General features: G+C 37.7%; 3 protein-coding genes across 6 annotated transcripts; 1 reads left to right on the top strand and 2 right to left on the bottom strand.

Moving 5' to 3' along the window:
* Window positions 1-170: 170 nt before the first annotated feature.
* On the bottom strand, window positions 171-12766 carry LOC116254166 (phospholipid-transporting ATPase 1-like). 4 transcript variants are annotated; one of them, XM_031629344.2, is made up of 9 exons: window positions 12394-12766; window positions 9581-12202; window positions 6019-6346; window positions 5054-5909; window positions 4045-4168; window positions 2549-2768; window positions 1361-1819; window positions 917-1218; window positions 171-494 (listed from the first exon to the last, which is right to left on the bottom strand). In XM_031629344.2, the coding sequence occupies exons 2-8, from the start codon at window positions 11340-11342 to the stop codon at window positions 1020-1022; spliced, it is 3948 nt and encodes a 1315-aa protein (XP_031485204.1). In that variant the 5' UTR covers window positions 11343-12202; window positions 12394-12766; the 3' UTR covers window positions 171-494; window positions 917-1019. The 4 variants fall into 4 exon arrangements, with proteins under 4 accessions (XP_031485204.1, XP_031485201.1, XP_031485202.1 ...); XM_031629341.2 differs by having other exon boundaries at window positions 6019-6349; XM_031629342.2 differs by having other exon boundaries at window positions 6019-6349; window positions 9581-12205.
* Window positions 12767-16615: 3849 nt separating this feature from the next.
* On the top strand, window positions 16616-20099 carry LOC116253904 (transcription elongation factor TFIIS). Its single transcript, XM_031628897.2, has 2 exons — window positions 16616-16964; window positions 19090-20099. The coding sequence occupies exons 1-2, from the start codon at window positions 16788-16790 to the stop codon at window positions 19990-19992; spliced, it is 1080 nt and encodes a 359-aa protein (XP_031484757.1). The 5' UTR covers window positions 16616-16787; the 3' UTR covers window positions 19993-20099.
* A 2522-nt stretch (window positions 20100-22621) lies between these two features.
* On the bottom strand, window positions 22622-25112 carry LOC116254846 (uncharacterized). Its single transcript, XM_031630454.2, has 3 exons — window positions 24458-25112; window positions 24263-24331; window positions 22622-22864 (listed from the first exon to the last, which is right to left on the bottom strand). The coding sequence occupies exons 1-3, from the start codon at window positions 25046-25048 to the stop codon at window positions 22787-22789; spliced, it is 738 nt and encodes a 245-aa protein (XP_031486314.1). The 5' UTR covers window positions 25049-25112; the 3' UTR covers window positions 22622-22786.
* Window positions 25113-26895: the final 1783 nt, after the last annotated feature.

Consider the following 26895-nt stretch of genomic DNA (forward strand, 5'->3'; position numbering starts at 1 on the left):
TGAGAGCATTTTTATTTCCCCATTTTTCACATTTTAACAAACTAGTTGAGTGCCGGCATCCCATCTTCGGGAAACGAGCATGTGGCATGATTTTTCATCATCTCCCGAATTTCTCTGCCCTCTCTTTATGAAGGTCGAGGTTACAGCTACAGCAGTAAGAGAATGAGACAGAAAAGAAAGGCAGCTTTCTACGTATGTTGCTTAGGTGCGGTAGGTACAAAGAGGATACGAGAAAGACATCCACAAGAACACAAAATTGGGTGCCCCGGTCATCTTTCTTTTCGCCAAAAGGTCACCTCTGAAATCAATCTACATATTCGTACAGTGTTGGACAAAAGGAACCATAGTCCTCTGCAGCAACCACACCATTTTCGACGGTGAGGAGTCCCTTTTGCTTGATCATTTTCCTGAATCTGTAAGCGTGTATATGATGTTTGGGCAGCTAATACAAACTTCATGGGGTTTAAGATCACCCCCTTCCCCTGTACATCCACCTATTACAAAGTTACATGTAAAATCATCAAATTACAGTCCGCAGAACTATTACTTTTCATTTTTGCATATACCAAATGCTCATTGTATTCTGCAGAAGAGTAAACTTCCTTAAGAAAATATGAAAAGGTTTTCCTTTAATAACCCAAAGCTTTTCAGATCTATTTCAGTAGTATAGCTTTCATTCTTCTTACAGGTGGGGGAAAGGGGTGGATTGATAGGCAAATAGGGTTGGGTGGATCATAACAAAACAAAACATGACAATCATGAGTAGGACTGGAAGGGAAACCACTCAGGTGCTCATCCTTCTGCGCACAATCATGACAAGGATTCAAAACATCAAAACATCAGAAACCATATGGGTATAATGTTTTGATCTCACGTAAAGCAAAAAGGCAATGGGGAAAAATTAAGTTGCACTTACCTGGAGCACACCCAAGAGCCCGCCAAAAGGAAGCCATCTGACTGTGGAACTGATGCAAGCCGTATAACATAGATGGTGTCTGCTCAAACAAGCAACTTATAAATCACTCAACACCTTGTTTGGGCTTGGAGGAATGGTAAGACAGTTTTCCAAATTTCTCAGCTTCTCTGGCTATCTGAATGTCTGATGGCCAAAACATCTGCTGCAGGATCTTGAGAAGAAACCGTGGTAGCAGTGCCAAGATTGTCACAAGGAAAATGGTTAGCCAGTAGGTCGGGGATGTTGCAAGATGATAGATTGTCCTGTAAAGACAATTAAAATTTCAGGCATAAAAGACAACTGACGAGAATACAGCTTTGAAAATACGGACCCATATGCAACTCAAGTCAAAGTATCTGAGAATAAGTTGGATATTGCAGTCAGAATAGCATTTGGAATACCAACCAGTAGTTGGGATATCTGGGGATCGAGTCGAGAATTACTAGACAAATGTATGTGATAACTATAGAACCCCATGTTGCGAGATGAATAAACAATACCCAACGATGTACATCCATGGCTAAGTGAACATTCACAAGCACAACAACCGAAATTGTCCACAAGCTTCCAATACTCCAAATGTCAACCGGCCCATTGCTGTAAGTCAAAAGTGGGACATAGAAGAGAACAAGACTTTGCCAAAGAGTGTCAATCATTGTGAGCCAGAAAAGATGCAAATTGTAGCTCTCTTGTCTATGTCCTGCCATGTAAAGCTTCGGATACTCAAGCAATGTCCTGTGACTCAAATCTTTGTCAAAAATGCCAACGACAATTGTGGGCACGGATGTGTAGATAACAGAATAAAATACACTGCTCCAGTCAGTCAATGCTGAGGTAGTAGAAAATGCAGTGCATAATATATACCTGAAACAAGGGAAGTGGAGTACCTGTTATTGCATTTACCATACAATGAAAATACAATTACGAGTTTTGAGATCACATATGCACCAGTTCAATTTGTTTTACTAATCTGACAGAAATAAATCTTGTACTTAAGTTGTAGGAGGCAACCAGAGGAATCTTGGTTCAGATAATAATCAAAATCATTCATAATATGTGATATTTACATAGGTGCAAATAAATGCCCCAGCCATTTCATCTATATGTACAACAGAAATTAATTAAGTCATAATCACATCTATGTCACTTGTTAAAGTTATTAATTAGATTCAGTGAATATTTTGGATTAAGCTACCAGCATACCATACTTCTCATCCGTAGTACAGGAGGTTTCTATTTGTTTTTGGAAGACAGTTTGAAGGAAAGAAACTATGCATTTCTGGAACTTGGTTCACTTATCATGATAAATACACTTTCAAGGAAGGGTATCAAATTTCCAAATTTTGACATGAAATTATTTGCAATACAGACTGCATAATTTTATATCATCTCCCATAGTCATATGCTGAGTGGAAAATTGGCTTGGCAAAAGACACTGCCTTTATGAATAGGCCCCAGATACACTATTTTTTGCTAAATAAACTCATAAAACATTTATAAACTAGCTATCAAATATATCATCCTTTCTAGAAACATAACATAGAAATTACCAAACCACATACTAAAAGTGTCATAAGATAAAATTCCACTTACCAGAAAAGCATAAGAACAAACACAGCATTTCTGTAAAAGTTGTATAAAACCAAATAACCAATGCGATGATAATTCCAATGACCATGTACAAGCAGTAATCTTTTCAAGAATCTGAACTGCCCCATTGCAAAATCTGATGCCATCACTGCTTGGCGTCCTTCCTGGCCACTTATCCCAACTCCAACATCAGCCATTTGGATCATCGAAACGTCATTTGCCCCTGCCAAAAATAAAAGATCAATCACCTACCAAAGAAAACTGGAAACTACCCATGCTCAACATTAATATCGGGGTCAACTTTATAGGAGTTCATATTTTAATCATTATTGACTAATCTGCGGCATAAAAATAAAACACAAATAGCCATATTAACAATAGCAGATTCAAAGTATCAAGAAAAAAGTTCAAGCATGGTGGATTATAAGAAGAATCCAAATGGTTCCCCAGACTCGTCCAACACATTCTGCTTAAACTCAAGTTTCTCAGCCTAAATGATAAAGGTTCTCCTAGCAGCACCTACACCCATGTACAAAAAGTTATTCTTTCCATAAATAGTATACTTTTTTGTTTATGTAACATTATAGATATGATCTACATATAATTTTTAATAGAAAATAAGCTTTAGATTATGTAATTCTAACATAAATCTGGGCATCTAAATGTATTGAAGAACGAATGTCTCGTGCCAATATTTGAGACTTGAATATTTTTGTAAGAAATGGTGTAAGATATGATTCATATCAAATAAACCATGTTGAATGTATCAGATCACTCTTTTTTCGGTTGTTTCAGGCTGACCCTAACACTGATGACAAAGAAGCCAACATCTAGCCATGGCTTCATAATATGGGTTAGGCACTCTGGAAGAACCATAACATTATACATAGTACATAGTACATACACAGACACACACACACACACATATATAGAGTGTTAGTTCCCACAGTGGGAACCGACCTATCTCATGAATGAAAATGTAGAAGCTCCTTGTGGGAACTTATTGGAGTTGCAGACTCACTATTTCGTGTCTCAATTGCTTATGTTTGCTTCTCATCCTTTACCCCAGCGGCTTATCCCATACTAATATCTAACTTCTACACTTCTAAGCCAAGGTAACAAAAGTACTAACAGGCAACTCACTGTTGTATGCCTTTTGCTACGTGTTGCTTGCAAAAAGGAAACAACTCACTATAAAGATTCCTCTTATATTAACATTCAGCAACTGGCCGCATCTTTCCTTAAATGCAACCACTGCCAACAAGAGAAAAAACAAAAAGCAATAGACATGAGTCACATGACACCCTGGTAGACAAAAGCAAAGATCAACTCGGTACAGTAAACACTATAGGTGGACTCTGTTCAAACACTCTTGTACATATGTTCTGAAAACTGAAAACTATAAGCAACATGCACTGCAAAACCACCCAAGGAAAAAAAACAATGCATAGGAATATAAATTGAAGCTAAAAGCTTCAGATACAGTAGGTGCAATATACCATCTCCAATAGCCAGTGTCATGTCATTAGTCCTGCTCTTGATTAAATCAACAACCCCAGCTTTTTGCAGTGGAGCAACACGGCAGCAGAGGACTACTTTACAGGAAATTGCTATGTCAAAAAGCTGCAGATGATAACAAATGCTTTAGAAAAAGCACATATCATGAAAATATAAGTTCATCTATGACAGGAAGCAAGTTAACAACACGCCAACTCATGGGCAACACGGCAGCAGAGCACTACTTTACAGGAAATTGCTATGTCAAAAAGCTGCAGATGATAACAAATGCTTTAGAAAAAGCACATATCATGAAAATATAAGTTCATCTATGACAGGAAGCAAGTTAACAACACACCAACTCATGGGCAACACGGCAGCAGAGCACTACTTTACAGCAAATTGCTATGTCAAAAAGCTGCAGATGATAACAAATGGTTTAGAAAAAGCACATATCATAAAAATGTAAGTTCATCTATGACAGGACGCAAGTTAACAACACGCCAACTCATGGGCAACACGGCAGCAGAGCACTACTTTACAGCAAATTGCTATGTCAAAAAGCTGCAGATGATAACAAATGGTTTAGAAAAAGCACATATCATGAAAATATAAGTTCATCTATGACAGGAAGCAAGTTAACAACACGCCAGCTCATGTGTTCAATTTGTTAACTAACCTAAACAGACATCCAAGAAATGGGAATACCTACATAAGACCCATTCACAAAAATGGCTTCTACAATAGTTAAGAAGGGATGAAGATTTACTCACTTTTTAGAGAGGTGTTTGCTGCATCACATGGATGTCAGTTTTCTTTATTAAAACTCGAACTAGTTTTACAAAAGAATAGTACTGGCAGCACCTAAATAAACCAACATGAACACGAGAGAATGGTAACTACCAGCACCTTTATAAGCTTGTACAGCATAATTCAGTAAAGGAGAAGAAGGTGCTCTCCATGATAGTGCATTTAGTTAGTACAGTTAGCCAAAAGGAAAAAGATCCAAACCTCATTTTCAAGATCTTTTGCCAAAATATGAACAAGGCTTGTGCCATCAATTATGAGGGCAAGTGGTGTGTTCTTCATCCCAGTTGCTTTGCCTGAAGGCTGTTGAGAATGACAACCAGTTTTGTTAATGCATTTAGAAGCCTGTAATCCACTGCCAGGAAAGTTGTTACTGGACAGTGAGCTGCCATCATCTTTGTTGTCACCATTTTTTATTATTTTCTTAGTTGCATCTTTCTGATCTACAGTTTTGATCCCATATTTGTTTTTCACATCTGCCAAAAGCCTTCTACATTCTTCTTCAGAATTGCCATTGATAATAACTTGCTGCATATCAAGTGTCAAAAGTTTGCATGAAAGGCCAATAGAAATTGCAGTTTCTTGCTTATCTCCTGTGAGAACCCAGACCTTAAGGCCTGCTTCACGAAGAGCCTCTATCGTTTCAGGTACGCCCTCCTGCAATTTATCTTCAATTCCAGTTGCACCGAGAAGATTTAAATTGCTCTCTATGAGTGCTGCTGTTTTCCGGAGTTTTGCCACTCTGTCATTCAATGAAGTGCTTGCTTCTGCATAAGTTTGCTGCCATTCTTCAAGTTCTGCCTCAGTAATGTTCTTTGCTGCAATAACAAGTGTCCGCAGACCCAGTGATGAATACTCATTCAAGTGATTCTGTGTGGAATTTTTAATATCATGAGAAGGGCCTCCAGGATCAACCATATCAGAAGCTTTTGACAAGATGCTAAAAATGGAGTTATCAGCACCTTTTACTAAAACCTTTACAGAGCCATCTGCAAATCGAACAATCACGGACATTCTTTTGCGTACACTGTCAAATTCATGCAAGCCCAGTACGTCCAACCTAAGCAGTAGAAAGCACAATGAAACAAAAAAAATGAAACCAATTAACTAAAGATAAAATAAAAGATTGGCATATTATTATTAGGTGAAACGATGCAATGAATCACTACCTTAACTTTTCACCATGGACATCAATCACAATGTGCCCTGATGTGCGCTCAATAAGGGTGTATCCATAAGCAGAAGCTGCAGAAACTAGAGCCTGCTCGTCAGGAGACTCTCCCTGATAATCAAGCACTGGACATTCACTGGTAGCAGAATTTGTAGGCGCTGGACTTTGTGTTATGACTGGAATTACTGTGTTGCAAGCAGCAAGAGTAAGGAAATACTCATGTGCAACTTCTCGCTCCTTCCCAACTAAGTCTTTGTGTAACAGTGAGACAAGTTCATGATCAACCTTCACTTTTATTTTGGTCTTCCAACTCCTTCCTTCCTTGACTTCTGGTGCCAGTAAGTATATAGCAGAACTCTAACATCAATATTATGTAAACATTTAACAACATAAAAATTTCACCCCCATTTTATTATCCAAGTTCTCCCCTTCATAGTGAATTCTATATGATTAAAGCATGCATTACCATGTGTACATTGGCAAAATAATAAAAAAGATATATTGTTGTCTGGACATGTGTGTAGACCAACATATAGTATCGCTATACTACATGTTACGAGGCACACCAACAATTGGTACAGCTAATAGATACATAACAACCACAAACAGGTAACCAACTACTTAATGTCAGAAAATAATTTAACACTTGTAGTCTTGTATACTGGCAGACAGTATGCACTACAGAAGTTGAGAATGACAAACTTTAGAATATCAAGATAAACAATCACGCTAGAGCCTAAAGCCTCAGAAACTGATTAACCTGAAAAAAGAATGATGTGTGCAACTTTGTGCCCCAAGGTATATTTATTCTAATCGGTTAACAATGCTCTATTTTGATTTTCTTAACCTCTATCAGAGTGGTCTTATTGTGGTCAGAAGTGTTGATAAATATGTGCTTAGATTGAACTAGCTGCAGTTTCCTTCGCCGAACTTGGAGATTCATTGATGATCTAAAACACTTGCAGATGCCCAAGGATGTAAAAACACGGAGCTGAAACCCCTCACAGAAATAATGAAAAGGACTTCTTACTATACACATTGCTAATTGGATCCTGTTAGTCTTGTGATCAGCATGCCACATTATGTGCTCTAGGGTCACAAGGACTGTGAATCCCTTAGCCCAAGATGCTCAGCAGCTTTTGTAGGCTCATCCATCAGTCAAACCATCTTCTCTAGACAGGGAGCACACATCCCTTACAGAAACAGTGAAAATGACATCTTGCTACACAAGCTCTTAACTGAATCATTTTAGTCTTGTGATGAGCATGTCATTTTTTGTACCTTAGAGGTACAAAAACCGTGAATGCATTTACATGCCAGAAAGAACCAGCTGTTTGTGTAGGCTTGTCCATCATCAAGCCATCTTCTCTAGACAGGGGACACAAACCCCTCACAGAAACAATTAAAAGGACACCTTAGATCCTTCTAGTGTTGTAATCAGCATGCCATATTTCCTATGTCACATAGGTACGGGTACGGGTGCCGGTACAGGTACGGGTATTGACCATTTTCAAAAAACTTGGGTGCAGGGGTACAGCCGTATATATATAAACAATAAGAAATACTTAGAAAATATGTATCAAAATAAAGAATGTACGTCAACATAAACAAATAAATAACATAGAAAATATATATCAACAGCTCTTGCAGTAGTGTATTTAAGAAACCTATGAAAAACTTTAAACATATAGACAACCAAACAGCCCCCTAGTCAAATATGAACATCAATCGAATTTTCACATCCAAAGAATAGAATAAAAAGTAAGGTGAAAAAAATTAAATCAAAGCAAAATTAAGTAGTTTGGATCTATACGTACCCAAGTGTCAAAGTACCCATTTTAGGTATGGGTACGGCGACACGGGTACGTGGACCTTACTGAAGTACCCATGTGACTTAGCATATTTCGTGCTCTAGGGTGGTGAAAACTGTGAATCCCTTTCTCTGCAAAAGATGCTCGGCAGTTTTTGTATGCTCAGCTGTCAGTCGAGCCATCTTCTCTATACACCTTTTAACATCCTCCAAAGTAGGACAGGCATGCCAGATACCATTTACTCTTGTTAACCAAAGGGGGATTAAGGAAACAACCCAACTAATGCTATGCTCAGTCTAAAGTTCCAAAAGCAGATTATATTTGTAATTTGTTACATTCATTAAACTAGATGTCATTGCTTGTAAATTTTAATGCAAAAAAGGCTACAATTCTGAAAATGACAAAGATTGCGTATGCATCATTTTTACACTCATTAGCATATATGTATAAATATTTGTAGATGTGAATGTGCACATGTCTGTGGTGTATAAAATGTTGAGGTATATGTATAGACACAAGAAAGATGACATTCATGTGCTTTAGAAGTCAAATTTTGTAGACTCCAAATGTCTTGTTCAAAGAACATCTAAGTTCTATTACAATTTACAACAACCGAAACAGGTTTCATGAGGCCATGATGACTAAGTATGTGCACCAAAGGATGCATTCTGACAAGAGATAAGGTATCAAGGGATGCTAACATCATGTGATCATCATCATTATCAATATTGTCAAGGGTTTCCATTTCCTGAAGCATAATTCTTGGCAATCTCTCGACAAGGTATTCCTCATGAGCTTTTATAGTTTTTCTCGGCAAAATCAAGAAAATTTTAAAATTTGAAAAATGTAAATAACAAAAAGAAAGCTATGACTTTACAGGTTTTCTAATATTTTTATGAGACATTGGACCCATCTCTAATATAGAGAATGCTGCCTTGAACCCTGTCTGCCTCATGTTTTATATATTCTGCTTTGTGGAATATCTACAACAGTCCAATATAGGAATAGCAGGACAACCTTTTCTACGTTTTGCCAGTTTCAATCAGTTCCATCAGCTCCTCATTGGTCAGACCATTGTTATGAGTCCAACACATTATGCTTATTGACGTGCTACATTCTCTAACAAGCCTGGAGGTTTCCCAGTAGCTAGTCAGACCAGATATTAACATAAAAAATATTACACCTCCAACATAATTCTAACAACTCTAAGCATAACAGTGTCTCATAAATGAAGAGCTCGTTTTAGAAGCAAGAGAGTATCATGTTCTCTGGTCAGTTCATGAGTTGTGAATGACTCTTGTACTATTGTAATACACAGTATTTTTCACTCACAGCAAAAAGGAACTGAAACTGTGCAAAAAGGCTAGTTCAGAAACTGTTCAATACGTTGCTCCGACTAGTTGTTCAGATTCGCTACATTGTTAACTAACCAAATGCCACATTCTTAAACAGATGCACCAACATGACACAGTGTAGGGCCACAGAGGCATAATTATTGCCTAGCCAGAAGGAGAACAGCTCTTCACTACACAAAAATGACTACATGGGCACTGGGAAGTTAAACTAGAACATCCTTCAAATGATAACTGGCCCCACAAGAGAAAGCCTAGCAAATTAGAACAAAGATATGAGATAAAACCCGAAAGGAATTGCTATAAAACTAACAAAAGACAAAGGAATGAAAGTAAATATCTTCATTTAGAAATTAAGGAAATGAAATACACACTATGCAGTCCTGGTGGCTCATACCTGTAATATCTGTCTTGTGTACAAGGACATCAGAAGCATCATCAGTGGAACAATCCAATGCATAAGCAGCATTGCCGTAATTTTTGCCATATATGCTAGCTTTACAAAAATCCATCTTGTTCTCAGTCAAAGTTCCTGTCTTGTCAGAGAAGATATATCGCACTTGACCTAAATCCTCATTAATGTTCAATGATCTACACTGAAACCTGGAATTTGAATCGGCATCATACATCTGGGTATCTCCAATCATAAAGTATGACTGTCCGAGTCGTACTAGCTCCATAGATATGTAAAGAGATATTGGTATCATGATCTGAAAAACTATGATAGAACTCAGAAAAGAGAAGAATATCTCCAACGGGAGACCGTAATATTTGTAATTTTTTCCATCATTTGCTCCACTATTGAAGTACCTTTTCCTGTAATAAGGCACAGTATCAAGCTTAGATTTATGGTTTCCCAACCACAGACCCATTCCACCAGCCACTACAGCACACATTATAAGAAGGAAAACAGACAACCACAATGTCTCTCTGTTCATATTACCCTCCAATTTGCTTCTTTTTGATGGAGAAATTGCACTGTTCAACATTGCCTTGGTCTCTTGACCAGCATACACTGCCACACCGACAACCCAATCAGTGTTTTTGAGCTGGCAGCCTCGAAGAACTATGTTCGATTGTCCAAGTGCAATTTTTTGTCCTCCCAGTTCCATTGCAGCTGTGAATTCATAAATGTTTCTATTAGGCTGTTCACATTTGATGAGCCCAGATACTGTGTCTGATTCGAAATCCATCATTGTAGTTTCCTGCCGTGCATATCTAGTTTTCAGGTTCGACTCACCATCAAGGTTCATTGTCTGAACATAGGCAACACCACTTGGATCACTTGTTCGAAGAAGAACCATATCACACGGTATAGTCTCGTCCTCTTTAATTCTTAAAACCTCGCCAACCTGTATTTTCTTCCATTTTTTTGCCTGGAACGAAGCACCTTGAAGAACATCGGCATGTCGGTTATTCTCTTTTCTGTCCGAGCGATGCCTTCTCCAATCTTCATACCCGTCCTTGATGGCTGTAACAAATAAAACAAAGAGAAGAGGAAAGAGAGATACAGTCCTCCCAAACACCGCAAGGGGTGGAAGCTGGTTCAAAGCAGCAATCGCTAGAAAGTACAGGTACGCCAATCGATGAAACTGAATAAACAAGTTCTTGGGTAGGAATGTGATCACAGTATATTTGCTGGTCCGAATCTCATTCCCTGTGAATTCATACTTGTCATTTGACTTCCTTGGGTCATTGATATAAATCGTTCGGGCATTCTCTTCGGAAGATAGAAACTCAAAGACTTCAAGGCTCTTATGTCGGATCCTCTGAGATCTTGACTTCTCAATGCCTGAAACAGAAGCTCTCCTCTCATGTGACATGTACCGTGCAGGTCCAGATATTTCGAAGGAGCCCTTGGTTACTTCACTCGAGGAATGATTTGTTTCCATAACAACCTTTTTCGAAGAGCATCCGAAGACAGAACCGTGAAAGTAATGAGAATCCAACGAAGTGAACCTTGGTCTGGACCCTGCCGAATTGACAAAATGGCTGAAGGTGTCTTCAGTATCAGAGAATGAAGAGGCTACCTTGGAATATGAGTGCGAAGCAAGCCGGCAGAGGCAACCAAAAGAACCAGGTCTCAAAGAAGAAAGAGATGTATCAGAAGAGGGATCAGTACTACAGTCAGAGCATAACAATGGCTGGTCAGGGTTCATAATATCTCAAGTGCCCATCCATGACTGATTATGTTGTGCTTTACGATTACAACTGTTGCTTTATTCCAAATTTTAAGAAGAAAGGAGGTCCCGAACAAATCTCTTCGCCTTCTATCCTCGGCCAAAATGAATTAGCCGAAGGAATTTGAAGTTTCCTTGGGAAGCAACGGTGACCCATACCATCTAGCTACCCATTTTAGGTCTCCAAGACCTCCAAAAGAATAACAATTTTCCAAACCGGTCAGCTCATTCACCTAAGTAAATATGGAAAAAACACAAACTGCCACAATCGATCTCCTACAGAGTGAGTCCTCGGAACTCCAGTCCTGTAGCAGATACGATGAAGAAAAGCAGAATCAAGGCTCCACCAAGAGATGAAGCATTAACTTGGATTCCAAGGCTGCAAACCCCTGTAATCAAAAGGTTTCCACGAGCATGCGCAAAAACGCAACTTCCTCAATCCCCTGAAATTGGATGATTATCGACGCTAAACAAATGTGAATATTCCACAGATATATCAACTCCTCGATGGCAGGCAAAGACCGTGAATTAATAGCGAAGAGCTGGTCTTCCCTTCTTCTCACAAATCCTCAAATAATCTGGGGAATTTGACCTCTGTGCAGAAGAAGGGAAGAAGGCGGGACCTGGAATCACATAATTCCTTCAGATTAACAAAATTCTGCAGCAATGTTCAGTATTCGAAACCGTAATTCAGCACCAAAATCTCCTCGCCTTAGCTTCTTCGAGATAATGTGCAATGTCGCGAACAGGAGAGCAGTCACTCCCAAGGATCAAAAAGCGAAATAGGCCGAAACAATTATGAAATCCACGCTTAGTTCCGCGCCGCTCCGATCCCTGATCTGCTAAAATAATACAAAAAACAAAAAAAAAAAAGCGAAAAAAATCATATATAGAACAAGAGCGCACAAACCTGAATCGAAAACAAACAAAATGCTCCAAAACACGAAATCCGTCCCTCATTCGGCATGAAAAACCAAATTTCAAATCATAGAATCACATGTATAAACAGGAAACCATACAAAGGCAATACCTAGGGAGATCCGAACGCAACAGAGCGACGCGGATCAAGGAACCTGCATTCGCCCAGGAGATCGAACAACAAAAGCAACACCCGACCACCTCAATTTCCTTCCTTTTCCGATCCGATTCGAACCTCTCTTTCTTCTTCCCTTCCCTTCTCTCTCCGGTGCACCGGAATTCTTCCCCTCCCGGTTCGTTCCTCTCTCTCTCTCTCTCTCTCTCTCAAATGGCGGGAAAAAAACAGAAAAGGGGCTTCCGCTCGTCGTTGACGCCACGAAAGCCTCTGCAGATTGACAGAGGGATTCCGCCGAGCAAGAGAGAGAGAGAGAAAGAGAAAGAGGACGGTGAGAGGCAGAGCAGAATTCTTGTCTCCGTATTTGATGCCGAACGGTCTCGCCCGTCCTCCTCCCTCCTTTTCCCCTTTTTGTCCCATTTTTCATTTTTTTTCAAATTTTCAATGCTCAAATATATAAATATTTTACAAAATTCATCCTTTTGAGCTTCAACTATTTACTACGCAGCTACAGCCAAGTTGCTGTTTTTTCTTTTTAAGGATGATTTTAGGGACCGTATTTTTTATTGTTTATATCTCAAGATGCAACTTTTTCACGTATCTTAAACACTATGTTACAGTATTTTATGAATATGTTCTAGAGATACATGAAACAATAACGTGTTTGTATTGTCCTACAAAAATCATGAAACACTTGTAATATTGTTTTATAAATCTAATCTCATTTTTTGAATCAAATTTATAAAATAGAATGTTCCTGGTTTTATAAATCTAATCTCATTTTTTGAATCAAATTTATAAAATAGAATGTTCCTGTTGTCAAACAGAACCAACGCACAAAAGCATGATCGTGATAGCAGGACTTCAAACCCTGTTTGGTTGCCGGATATCCCTTGAGACTCGGTTTTGGTTTTATTTCTAACAATGCTGCTATTTAGAATCGGATAAGATTAGCCGCCGATTTGTAGAACAAACCGGTTCAATGGAATAAATTTTGAGTCGGTAAAATAATATTTAAAAATTTAAAAATAACGAGTCTAACTAATTGTAACTGATTTGATTTTATTAGGTTATGGCGCTGATTATTAATGGGTTTTCCTTTTCAAGTCACTCGCATTACAAGTAATTCCATGTTAACAAACATAGCAAAGTCCATGCAGATATGTGCTATGTCACATTAAATTTTGAAATATTGTTTTTATTTTTATTATACAAACCATCTTTTCAGCCAAAGAATTTTTAGACCTACCAATTTGGAAAAGAAGTTTCGACAAATATCTATATCCAATATCCACGCAATTTGGAAGTTGGCTTTAATATATAGTAAATAATTCAGATCCGATAGCCTGTTTAAGAGTTAGATTCAGATTCTGTTGTGGATTTAAGGTAAAATCTAGATCAGATTCAAATTTATAATTAAAAAATTAAACTCTGATATGGTATAAACTTTTCTTAATTCGGATTTGAATCTAATTTGGATATGAATGTGTGAACATCAAATAAATTGGATGTGATAAAAGGTACAATTTATTAAGATGTGATCCGATGACATATCTAACTAACATAGCTTTGATAACTAAGTAGGTTGGATGTTAAAGAGCAAAATAACCCTAATGAGTATAGCGTAGTTAGCGAGTCGAGCCCAAGTTCAGTCAGATCGAGTCGGCTCGAGTTCGAGAATAGCTCGATGGAAGCAACTCCAGCTCGACTCAGCAGTTACGTGTTGAGCTCGAGCTCGACTCGATTAAGGTTCGACAAACTTGCTTGAATATACTTGATATTTGTAGTTACGTGTTGAGCTCGAGTTCAACCTGATTAAGGCTCGACAAACTCATAAACTCATTTAAATATATCGACTTGATTAGCTCAACAAACTCGATTACGTGTTGAGTTCCAACTCAACTCGATTATTTGAATGAGTCGACTCATGAACTTGAGCTTGACTCGTTAAGCAAATGACTTGCTTTGAACTCGTTCATGAGCATAGCTTCAACGAGTCCAGCTCGAGTAGCTCGACTTGTTATTCACCCCTAAGCGTAGCTGGTTGGACTTATAGGTCCGTGAAAACTTGATCGTCCATTTGATTCCTATGAGCTTTGCTTATTTCGAATGGTGTATAAAACTCTAGTTGACAGGTGTACCATTTTCCTCCCAAGTCCAAAAAGTAATAGACGTTGGAAGTAATATGAAAGGCGAAGAAGCCTCAGTCTTTTTGAAATATCTTCACTAAAGCACAAAATTTATAAACTTGTAAGAAACACATTTGGCTCATTTTCATCAAGTGATTTAAACAAAAGTAGGACATAACTATTATAAAACCACTAATAATGGACGTATTTGGGGAAATGGACTGCAGGGATGAAAAGGAAAGGAGTACTTTTTTGAAAATTTTGCATAGCAATATAAATCCAAAAAAGGAGAAGACAGAGCTCAAGTGGGTTTATTATTAAACTTTATTTATCAGAATTAAAGTATATTCTCTTCTGTCCTGTAGCAGACAATGAAGTTAAATAAAGAAAAACTCTTATCTAGTTTGGATGATGCTTTTTGTAATGTTTCTCACCACTTTACTTAAAGCTTACTATTTTATTTTGTACGTCGTGTAAACTATCATACTACTAAAGTTTGGCTTCTTGCGAAATAGTCCTGATATTTGTAGACTATACCCAAAATCAGTCTTGGCCTCATGCATATTTGGTAAACTAATCCAACTTTTGGTATTGCTAAAGCGTATAAGTTTTATCAAAAAATGATAAAAGTAACTAGCGGATATTTATTAAAGAAGAAACCATGGCCAGATTTGCTTTCCAAACGAAATCTTTCTAACTCTTGTTGTCCAAACCTTTTTAATTCGGACTTGTATTTTTAAGTTTATGCATACATTCAGAACCTTAACAGAAAATACATTTTTCGTTTGTGAATATTCATATAACGTAAGAGTTTTAAAACGAATAGTCATTCTTTTCGTGTTGTAAACTAATTGCCGTTTCTACTAAAAAAAAAAAAAAGCATGAGTCGTGTGAACTCTAATTAGATACGGAAACCATGACTAGATAGCTAGTTTTATGTGATAAAAGAACAATACAGTATCAACTTATATATATATATATACACACACACACGTTATTTTCATGTACTTTCAAGGGTTTGGTACTTATTGCATCGAGGATACTATGAAATTTAAACCTTTTAATAGGACTAGGGATGTTAATAGATGCACTTTAGATCGAACTACATTAAAAAAGTTAGATATTAATTTTTTTTTATATCAGATTAAGATTTCAGATGGATTCATATACAAGAAATGACATCTGATTCGATTCATATTCATATTTACTAAATATTGACCGGATTCAGATTGAATATAGTTTTCAATAAATTTTCCTGTGTTCAATGTGTATAATGTAATTCGGATTCAGTTTAGAAGTCAAAGTCAAATTCAGATGTTAAACTATAAGCTGGATTTGGATCAGCTTCATATTATGGATTTGGATTACAAATTAAGATAAACTATAAATTCAAATCCAGATATATAGATATAGCAAAATATACATCCGATCTGAATTTGATTAGTTGGCATCCTTAATTATGGGTTACCAAAATATTTGACATGAAGTGTTCAGGGGAAAAAAAAGCCTATACCGGTGAAGAGAAATCGCTGCTGTACCGGTGGAATAGCACTACCACTAGCATGCCATTGCCACCAAGCTCATTGTTACTGTGGCTACCAGAGGATGGGTTGCGCAGTGAAATTGTCATCGCCGCTAAAAGTATCTATACCGGTGATTGTTCTCCTGTAGCAATCTATTTCAAATTAAAAGGACAAGTGAAATGTAGACTTGTTATGAAAAGGGAAAAGAAAGTCTATACACCAGGCAATAATGTTTTTTGTGGTAACATAGCCAAAGCACGAAAAATCATCCGTCCATAAGATTATATAGAAATCTAACTCATATATCAACATTTTGATGACAGAAAAATCAGTAATTTCTTAATGTAACATATAGTAAAGACCAAGCAAAATCCCATGAAAATTATGTTAGTTGGATCTTAATTTATTGTTAAAACTTAAAAGCTGAAGTCGAAGTCCGGGTCTCGGTAAGGATCCGATTAAATGAGATAAAAAGCCTGGATGGTGTCTGTAGGCGTCTGGACTGTTCACGTTGTATACCAAATTATCCGGATATTTTATTATATCGGCAGATACCGCCTCTTGCTAAAATTAGGGTAAAAGTAGAAACTCCCTCCCTCTTGGGGGGGAGGAGAAAAGGGCAGTGGTTTCTGTCTATCTCCTCTCATTGTTTCTGTTTCTTCTTCTCGTTGCTCTGAGCCTCTGGATTTGGGAGGCAGAAGAAGAAGAGATTTCTCGCACTTGGAGGGGAGAGAGGGGAATGGCCGGAAGAAATGCGGAGAAGGAACTCCTGAGTCTCTTTGAGGAGGCGAAGAAGGCTGCCGATCTGGCCGCGACCGGCGGCTCGTCGGTGGAGGCCAACGAGGTCCGCTGCCTGGATGCCCTCCGCCTCCTCCGTGATTTTCCTGTTTCCATGTCCATCCTTATCTCCACTCAGGTTAGTCCTCTCTTTCCTTCTATCTCTCTCGCGAAGCTTCTAGTCTCAGTTTGCTTGACGTCAGGCGCGAATGAGTACTTGCTGGGTCGTTATTTTTTTTGTTGCTTTGGTTTTTACTTTTGTTCGAAGCTGGTTGGCGAGGTTTGCCATCGGATCTTCCAGAAGATTCGAGATGCTTTTGTTTTCCATGTGGGGCTACGTGGGCCTTCTGATCTCTATTTCTAGTGTTTCTCTCGGAATATTCCTGATTGTTGTTATTCCTGCATAATTTCAGGAAAAAGAAATCTCCTCCGTTTTCTTGTTTCATGGGCTGATTTTGCTGCCATTATTTATTGTTTGTTAGAGGATGCACATGATATTTCTGGTTAAATCTGATAAAAATAGTGCTGCGTTTGTAGAAATATCAAGGCAACCCAATTTCATCCCATTTTTGGGAACCGTACATGGAGAGATTGTCATCTTATGCAACAAATTACTTAAACTAGTTACACCCCAATCGTGATTTTGGGAAGATTTCTTTTTGTTGTATGACATCTTCTTCTGGTAGATCGGATAAAACTGGAACTCTGTGTCCTGAATAGCTTGATATCCCAGTTCATCTTGAGTTTCTGGGCGCAGTGATGCATCGGCCATCATCTTTGCATGCGTTAAATATCTGTAATTCTGTTATACCCAATTGTGTTTGACAGAAATCTTGTTATTGTACCACTTACAATCTGAGATTGCATTGCGGAAGACATCCTGTGTTACAGTATTGCTTTTGATTTTTAAGTTGTGGTGGTCAATTTCGGACGTTTTCTGATCAGTTGGACGACTTTTTCTTATTCTAATATAGGTAGTCTTTTTTCTTTTCTTTTCTTTTCTTTTTTTTTTTTTTTTTTCCTTTCGGACACATTAGCTCAAGGAGTTCAAAACCCGACATTTCACCGAACACATAATCTCACGTTGTTAGTTACTTGAGACACTGAATCATCAGTGAAAGAAAGTAAAGGTACGCCTGGTTTATTATTTGGCCAGCTGGAATAGCAATTTGTTCCATGCAGAAACCAGGATATTATATAATTTTATTTGCGTCTTCTTGTGTCTGTGATTGACTTATTCTTCAAAACGTTGGAATTCATTATTGAAATCTGTAGTCAACCTAAGTTCTTCATTCTGCAGAATTTGAACTTGGTGTCTCTCGGTTACAGTAGCAGCTTTGAATATTTCCATTGTTTTTAAGTTGGAAAAATAAGTTAGTTGGCATTATCGTAACGTTACATGTTCTTTTCTTTTGTACAAGTGAACTACATACAATTACAATTTCTTAGGTGAAAGGTTTCTTCACCTAAGGTATTATTTTTCACAAAAATGAATCATAAGTTTCTGCAGAAGGACTGAGAATGTAAATGTGGAAGGTTCAGAGATAAGATTAGTTATGTGCAAGAACCAGGATACGTCAGATTTCTTTTCTGTATTTTGTTGGTTTTGGTCTTAAAATATAGCTCGGTTTTAGAAATCTTATTGTTGAAAAAGTGTTTTTGCACGACATATCTTTGAGGAGGATAAGAAATTTGATTACTTAATAAAACTTAAAAGGGAATTTTTTTTATTGCAACCATTAAAGTTTACTTTCTTCCTTCTACAGTGATTTGACATAATGCTTTATATTGGTTTTCTACTTTGTTATACCTGCCTGATCTGCTTGGAGCTTTTGACTAACATATTCATGAAGCTTGTTGACTTCTATTACAGGATTTGCAGGTTTCACCGCACATAATTGAAATAGTAATGAATTCTTCTGCCATCAATAATTCTTTGTATTGGCAATTTAAGTGGTTTCTTCTCTCTATGCCGTTTTAGAAAGGCCCTATGTTGTAGAATCTAAATAGTTATTCATTGAATAACTCATTTGGATCAGAATGTCTTACTTAACCCTGCTTGATTATGACATGTGTCGAATGTGGAGTAGGAATTCCTTGCATGCATCGTGTATGCTTCTTGATGTTTCCTCTACTTGCATTTAAAGCGGGAGACTAGCCATTTTTGTTGAGAAGGTGTATTAATATTGTTGTAAGAAATAGCATCTCTTTGATACTAGAGTAGCTGTCGTTCCTCAAGTTCATGGAATTTGTTTTAATTTCAGGTGGGAAAGCGCCTTCGTATTCTGACAAAACATCCTAGACCGAAGATCCAATCTAAAGCTTCAGATTTGATTGACCTGTGGAAAAATGTAGTTATAGAGGAAACAGGGAAAAATAATAAGAAAAACAACGGGTCAGAAGCTAAGAATCCAGCCAAGGTTGATGTCAAGATTGAAAAGGTAGAAATGAAGGTGGAAAATGGGAAGCCTGAGGCGGTGAAGTCTGATAGGCTTCCAAAGCCAGAACCTGTCAAGGTGGAGAAGACACGACAAGGGGAACATGCCAAAGTTGAAAAAGTTGCCAAGGAGGAGAAGGTACCAGTCAATAACAAGAGACCAGGCTCTTCTTCCATCGTCCCTCCTAAGCTGTCAGCTATGGTGAAATGCAATGATCCTCTGCGTGACAAGCTCCGCGAACTTCTTGCCGAGGCCTTTTCAAAGGTTTCAAGTGAAGCTGATGAAGATGTCATCAATGAGGTGAATGCATGTGATCCTATTCGAATGGCTGTTACTGTAGAATCTGTAATGTTTGAGAAGTTAGGACGCTCCAATGGTGCCCAAAAGTTCAAATATAGATCCATAATGTTCAATCTGAAGGATGCCAACAATCCGGATTTGCGAAGAAAGGTCCTTCTTGGAGAAGTGAGGCCGGAAAAACTAGTCGCAATGTCTCCAGAAGAAATGGCTAGTGACAAAAGGAAACAAGAGAACAAGCAGATCAAAGAGAAAGCACTCTTTGATTGTGAGCGAGGAGGACCTGCAAAGGCGACAACTGATCAGTTCAAATGTGGGCGGTGCGGCCAGAGGAAGACAACCTACTATCAGTTGCAAACACGGAGTGCAGATGAGCCTATGACCACATTTGTAACATGTGTAAATTGCAACAACCATTGGAAATTTTGTTGATTTATTTACAATTAATTCGCAAGTCATTGTTAACAGACTGATCTTAAGATGAGCTCTTTAAGTTAGTTCATCCCCTTTTCAAATCAATCCTGACCTCCTTTTCGTTAGTTCTTTGAGATATATCTCTTCTTATCTTTAGAATCTTTTGCCTTCTCCAAATCTGTCTCTTCACTTGGCCAGCGGTCAACGATTAGCTCCAGCTTGCTCTTACTTGGGGTACGCACCATGACTGAGATTTTTTATGGAAAAGCAATTTTCAATTTTGCAGTAAGTTTCAAAATACAAAAACACATTTTCTGGTTGTATAACAAGACTCACTTGAATTTTGTTTTTTTTTTTTTCATTTAATGACCCCTTTATTCAGACTTGAGCCTGTTTTTGTACGTCCAGATGTTGAGATAATTTCTTTGAAAGTTTCAAATTTGGTATGAATTGCATTTTCCTGGTGGTTTCGGCTGCAATATTATTGGTGAAAGTTATGGATCCAATTTAGGAAAGTTGAACTTAAATTCAGTTTTTGCGGTTGAAGGGGATTTTGTTTTTAGGAAGGATTAAGAAACCCCTCGACTGTGGCTCTTCCACGTAGGACGAGCGGAATGAAGCATAGTAACTCAAACTTCGCTTTATTTCACGATGAGGAGCAGAACTTGTTCGAGCTTGTTTTATGAACTGTTTGATTCGATTTATATAACAGACCGAGCTTAATGTTGTGAATATTATTTAATGATCAGGAGATTATATAAACACAATTTGGCTTTAAAATTTTAAGTTAGATTGTGTGTAGCACATTGACAACCTAGGTGAAGGCTCTCATAACTAGACGGCCCAAGTTGAAGTGGACGGTGACCCGATCTTGAATGCGTTGCAAATTTTCAATGTCATTTTTATTAGCCACTGGGTCTTGAATTGCTACAATCTTTTGCTTAATACTCGTTACATCTCAAGAAGTGCAAGCCCTTTAGCAACTGCTATATAAGTCTTTTTCTTGGAATTGGAGGCTTCAAAGCTATTATGACTGCTTGGCTGATAGGTGATTCAGTGATTCTTTTTTATTTTTTTAATCAAAAGAATCACATAGTATTTTTTGTTGAGTGTTAAGCAACCATTTGATATTCTAGATATGTGCCCAAATCACTCTGATTCACACTGAGTGATAAGGGGGTATCAAATATCAATAGCTTGCGTTTAATTTAAAAAAAAAAAAATAGCCTTAAGCCTATTGAGGCTCCACAAATTTTAATGTTTGGGTCACAGAAGGTTAACTGCCCACTGCCTATTGGAGGTGCGTGCCGCCCCCTTCCTTTTGCCTCAAGGGTCTTGGACTGCATTGAGACCTGAGTGAGGTATTGTACATATTCAACTTGAGTGTCACAATCCCACATTTTATGGTCCAAGACGATAGCACCTACAAGAATTGAACAGATGACGTACCTTGTACATACCTGCCTTCCGACCGACCATACTTGAAATTTGGCAGGGCAATCAAGGCCTTCAAAAGGGTTAGTTACTTGAAGGGAGCTTCCTTGGGTCTATTATTCTTTTTCATTTTAACTTAATAAATGACCAACTAATTTTTTTAGTTTGGATGTGGCAGAAATAAATATTTATTTTTTAAAAAATCTTGTTAATAAGAAAAATATAGATATATCAATTTTGATTTCATTTTTTTTCTTCTACCATGTTCATGGCGACCAATAGCGAAGCCATTATGCATTGAAGACTTCTTTGTCTAGGCAGTGTCTGGGACCAGCTGTTAATGTTGGAGTTGGAATTCAAGGGACTATGCTTGGTACCTTCCTTCTTTCTGAACAAGTTCAAGCAGAAACTTGACTCTAAATCTTCTTAGGAGAAGTAGTAGAACCTGTTAAACGCAAGAACAATGAAAGCCATGGCTGCCAGCACAACGCTTACAGCCGGTTGTCCACCATGAAAAAGCAGAATTCTACAGAAAACATTACAGTTTGAAAATTCACTGATTCCCTTGTTCCTCTCATTCTCATTATCAAACTTCGGTTGGGATAATTGTTATTCCTAGACCAGTTACTTAAAAGGGATCAAAATGAGTCTATTTATAATGCATGCTAAAAGATATTTTTAAACATAATCTCAACATCGGAATGTGTTTATGACCATTAATTTAGTATAAAACATATTTTCGTTAAAGTTGGTTTTATGGAAGATCTTCTTACCATCAAAATCGAAAAAGCAACCTGATCTCAATTCCATGGAGAAGAGGACCAGCGGAGTATGATTGGTTCTAGAAGGTTTGATCATTGCAGGATCCAATCTTTTACAGCTTCAGGTACTGTAAACCATCTCAGCCTTTGAGTATTTTGAAATTTAAAGCCAATTCCCGGTTCAGAAGCTAACATATTCATTTCTAGGACCTTCCTTCCAGCATTAGAAAGCTGCATTGGAACATCGAATATCGTGCACCAAAAAAAGTACTAAAAAATCTTCTTAATAGTAAAAAAGAGCACAGACTCAAAGCTGACCTCTTAATCAATGCAGCATTTTTGCAGAATAAATGATCAGGGCATATACCCATATTGAATCGGGATGAATTGCTTTATTTTGATTTTCTAGATTTGAAAATAGAACTAGAAATTTCTATGTTGTTCCGCTGATATTGACAACACTGCTTCAATACTTTTTCTACGAGGAAAATGCATTGATTTATAGATACACAATCGTTATTGAAAGCAAATTGTACAGAGAAAAAGAAAAGTGTAAGACATCCAGCCCTGAGGGAAGGCAGAAAAGAAGGAAAAGCAGTCAAAAAGAGTTTATTCCTCTATATAACTTTATCAGCCTTCGGCATGTGGCCTGGTGCTTCGTTCACACTGCATTCGTCTGGGCTATTTTCATATACCTGAAAAGCAGAACCAAAGAAAAAAACAGAGACGACTATGTTATAGTAAGATCAATGTTGGCAGAATTGACCTGAATCATCCAATTTCATGGCCTTTTAGAGCGCCATATGTCCTTAAGGAACATGTGAACATTTTGAGATTTTTTTTTCATTAATTTTAAAAGTTATTTCTCTGAAAATGGACTTCTGTTCAAATATTTTGGCGACTCAACTGATTCAACTGAATCAGCCAATTACGGAATTGGGACCTTCAATATTTCAATTCTCAAACTGATTTTCACTCAAGGTCAAGGCAGCAAAGAAAAGCTACATATTTTCTAGCCAATGAGCAGTGAAAACTTTCGTACGTGTGCAGCTTTCATCAACATAAACATGGAATAGTTAGAGAACAAAGATTGGTCATTCCGCTAGTAAAAAATTGAACAAGAAAATACCATATGTATGGGGAGACACCATCATGTGAAAAATAATACAATACTGAATAATTGAAAACTAAAGATTCGTTCGGTTCAAAGGGCCAACTTCTACGAAAAGAGATTACGTTTTTCTTTTTTTTCTTATCATTTTGATTCAATCATCAAAATATACATTTATTGAAGTTCAAGACTTCAATATGAAAGAGCTTAGCTGTAGAAAATTTTTATCATCTTATATTCAAAGATGTTTTCCGCAATTAGTTGTAGATTTTAGCACATCAGTGCCGTTTCTCAACGATTAGTTGGTAATAGTGAATCATGAATCGGAAGAAAAGTGCAGGAAATCACTTGGCTGGCAATGAAGAAATTTTATGAACACAAGAAGTTCAGAGAACAGAAATTCTGAGACATATGAGAACTCTATACATGAGAATCAGGAGGAATAATGGCTCAATCCTGAGAATCATGATTTCCGTGGCATAAGAGTCGAAAAACTGAACCATAGGAATCAAGTTTTCTATCTAATTCTACTAATCAGAATCAGAATTCTCAGCCCTGAGAATCTATGAGAACTCTATACATCAGAATCAGGAGGTATAATGGCTCAATCCTGAGAATCATGATTTCCGTGGCATAAGAATCGAGACTCTGAATCATAGAAATCAAGTTTTCTATCTAATTCTACTAATCAGAACGAGGCTTTTCAGCCCTGAGAATCTAGATTCCCATGGCGTGAGAAACTTGAGAATCTCGATCATGGAAATCATGTTTTCTGTTGGCTTATACTTGGGGGAATCACTGCTCTTAAAGAGTATAGAACAAACTCCCATAGTTATGTCATAGAATAACAGAATGTACATCTGATTACTTTAAGTTAACGAATAAATAGTTGCCATGCAGAAAACTGGGATATAATTTGGGGAACAACACCCTGGATTATGCTTAACATGGTAGAGAGAGAGAGAGAGAGAGATGTTTTCACCTGCAATGGAGCTTCTCGCTTTCTTTTAGATTGTTGCCTTTCTCTGAGTGACTCAACTGGTTGCAAATTCTGCAATTAACCGAAAAGGAAACGCCAATTAGACAAAAGATAAGCAATAAATGGAATGAGGATATGTGAAACAATTTCCTAAAACAGAAACAGAGGACCAACTCGTGAATTAAAATCCTCACTAACAATGCAATCTTTCAACTCCTTCAATCTTATCAGCTGCAGGAGATCCATTTCCAACTTCTCTTGAGCCTTCCCCCACGCTTCGAGCTCTTCTTCCATCTTCTTTATCGCTTGATCCCTGGCCGTCAGTACCTCCTCTGTCTTCGCCTTCTCCGCCCTGAGTCGGTCATTCCTCTGCCGAATCACGCTTAGTTCCTCCCCAAGGGACGCATCCATGTCATTATTAACAACAATTTCCACTTTCTCTGCTTCAACCTTCGAAGCCACTTTCACATCTTCCTTGTCTCCAAACAACGGAATGGTTATCCACCGGTCGTTCTTGTGCCGGTTCTCGGCGAGAACAACGGGCGATTCATCCTCCCGTTTTTTCAATTGGAAATCCTTCCCAGCAGATCCGATCATCGGACCCATCTGATGGTTTTCCTTGTCCGGAGCTCCGGCAATCGGAATCGCAATCCACTTGCAGCTAGTCTCCCGGCTTCCGGGGAAAACATTGCTGTTGGTTGCCGGCATATTCTTTGGGGTCAACGGTTTCCGGCAGATCTTCGCCCGGGAATTACTAGCCGGCGTGACGGGAGATCTGGTGGATGCCATGATCCCGTGAAGAGATGGAAGACGAAAACGAGCAGTCTTCTTCGGTGCAGCGTGCGAGGACAGAGGAAGCTCAATGGCTTAATTTTATACTGCAGACCGTTTGAACCACGGGGCGCCAACGGCTACTTTTTCATATTTGAATTTAATATGAACAGATTCTAAGTAGAGTTTGAATTCGGAAGCTTGAGGTGTAAAGCTTGCAGGTGGAGTTGGACCCATTTCTATTTTTTATTTTTAGAGAAAAATTCAAGAACAAACCTAAAGATCTAACGATGATTTAAGGACATACCTAATTTTCTTTACATTGTTAAAAATCATGCCTTAATGTCTCCATGATTAATAAAAATCCCCTCAAATTTTTTTGGTCAAATTAATAAATACATATATGTTTCTTTTGAATAACGTGGTAGCTAACGAAAAAATCATTCATTTCACTAATTATAACCTCTATTATTATAGTATTTTCATTGTTATTAAGACACACAAGCCTTCTCTCCCTCATTTTACGTCCGACATTTGAGGTCTAGAGCTACGTTGAAGCTTAGGTGAACTTATGATCACTCCCTTCAACTCGAGAGTAATATTTTTTACTATTCAAAAGAATAACATCCATATTGACGACCTCTTACCTGCCTACCAACAAAAGATGTAAGTAAATATATATGTGAACATAATAAAAGGTAGGTCCAATTAAAATTTGATCCAACATCAACAGCCCTACTAGCTTTAAACTTTTTAAATCAAACATGGAATTATATCTGAACCATTCATTAATTTTCATTTGTAATCGAGAAAAGAAAAGTATGATATGTAGTCCAAGAAGTTGAAGCCAAAGGCGAAGCCGGACCCAGTGGGTGTGCCCTACTGCAACCCACGCTCCAGACAGCCAGGTCCCTTGTATTTCAGAGATGCCTTGGGCATGTGAAGGGAGCGTTGGTGGTGGGGACGATGCAGAACGAACCTTGAGCAACCACGAAAGGTGGAGCTCGAAGCTTTTGGATTGTGAAAATCGGTTTGCGAATTGAATCGGTGAAGCTTCAGATCCGGCGAGGCGAATCGGTCGATTCATCTCGATGAATAAATAAAATCGAGCTACATGAAAAATATAACTAATATAATTCTGGAAACATTTGGTTTGCTAAATCAATCAGTTTGCCACCGATAGGACGATTCAAGGCTCGGATTGGGGGACAGATTCTAGAAGATCGAATTCCAGTTCATGCGGGCCCGGCCTGAGTTTTAAAAATCTAAAATTTTGTTACTTATTTTTTCCAAAAATTTTCAATTCAACCCCACATACAAATATTCAAAATTATATAATGATTTTTTTATTCTGCCACTACTAGAGGTAGCCTGAAATTTCTCACGGTTGGTCGCTTTGTTTAATGACATTTAATTTTTTTGGTTAATGACATTTAGGGGGCATTTAATTTTAGTTGAAGACTTTCTTTTAAAAAAGTCTTTTTTCACTCATATTTTTGAATGTTCTACATCCATTACACCACTCCTCTTAATGACATTTAGTCGGCAATTAATTTTGGTTAATGACATTTAATGGGTAATTTGGTTGAAGTCCTTTTTTTAGGAAAGTTTTTTCTCACCCAAATTTTTGAATGTTATATTACTTTTGCTCACTCTGCTTAATGACATTTAGTCGACCACTAATTTGGGTTAATGACATATAACCGGTAACTTGGTTGAAGGCTTTCCTCTCGGAAAATCTTTCCCCACACAGATTTTTGAATGTTCTGCATGACTTTTGAATGTTATATTACTTTTAGTCGTGGTCGGTCTCTTTGCTTAATGACATTTATTTGGCAACTAATTTGAGTTAATGACATATAGTC

The sequence above is a fragment of the Nymphaea colorata genome, chromosome 5 (assembly GCF_008831285.2).
Source record: "Nymphaea colorata isolate Beijing-Zhang1983 chromosome 5, ASM883128v2, whole genome shotgun sequence".
NCBI lineage: Eukaryota > Viridiplantae > Streptophyta > Magnoliopsida > Nymphaeales > Nymphaeaceae > Nymphaea > Nymphaea colorata.

What these genes read in the sequence shown, in the direction of transcription:
- LOC116254166 (XM_031629341.2), bottom strand. Translation starts at nt 11,342, where the DNA reads ATGAACCCTGACCAGCCATTGTTATGCTCTGACTGTAGTACTGATCCC. An exon ending in GACACTGGCTATTGGAGATG is followed by an intron (nt 2,769 to 4,044) that starts GTATATTGCACC and finishes TATTTTTGGCAG; the next exon opens with GGGCAAATGACGTTTCGATG. An exon ending in CCCAGATATCCCAACTACTG is followed by an intron (nt 1,219 to 1,360) that starts GTTGGTATTCCA and finishes TTGTCTTTACAG; the next exon opens with GACAATCTATCATCTTGCAA.
- LOC116253904 (XM_031628897.2), top strand. Translation starts at nt 16,788, where the DNA reads ATGGCCGGAAGAAATGCGGAGAAGGAACTCCTGAGTCTCTTTGAGGAG. An exon ending in CCATCCTTATCTCCACTCAG is followed by an intron (nt 16,965 to 19,089) that starts GTTAGTCCTCTC and finishes TTTTAATTTCAG; the next exon opens with GTGGGAAAGCGCCTTCGTAT.
- LOC116254846 (XM_031630454.2), bottom strand. Translation starts at nt 25,048, where the DNA reads ATGGCATCCACCAGATCTCCCGTCACGCCGGCTAGTAATTCCCGGGCG. An exon ending in AGGAGTTGAAAGATTGCATT is followed by an intron (nt 24,332 to 24,457) that starts GTTAGTGAGGAT and finishes GGTTAATTGCAG; the next exon opens with AATTTGCAACCAGTTGAGTC. An exon ending in AGCGAGAAGCTCCATTGCAG is followed by an intron (nt 22,865 to 24,262) that starts GTGAAAACATCT and finishes TCTGCTTTTCAG; the next exon opens with GTATATGAAAATAGCCCAGA.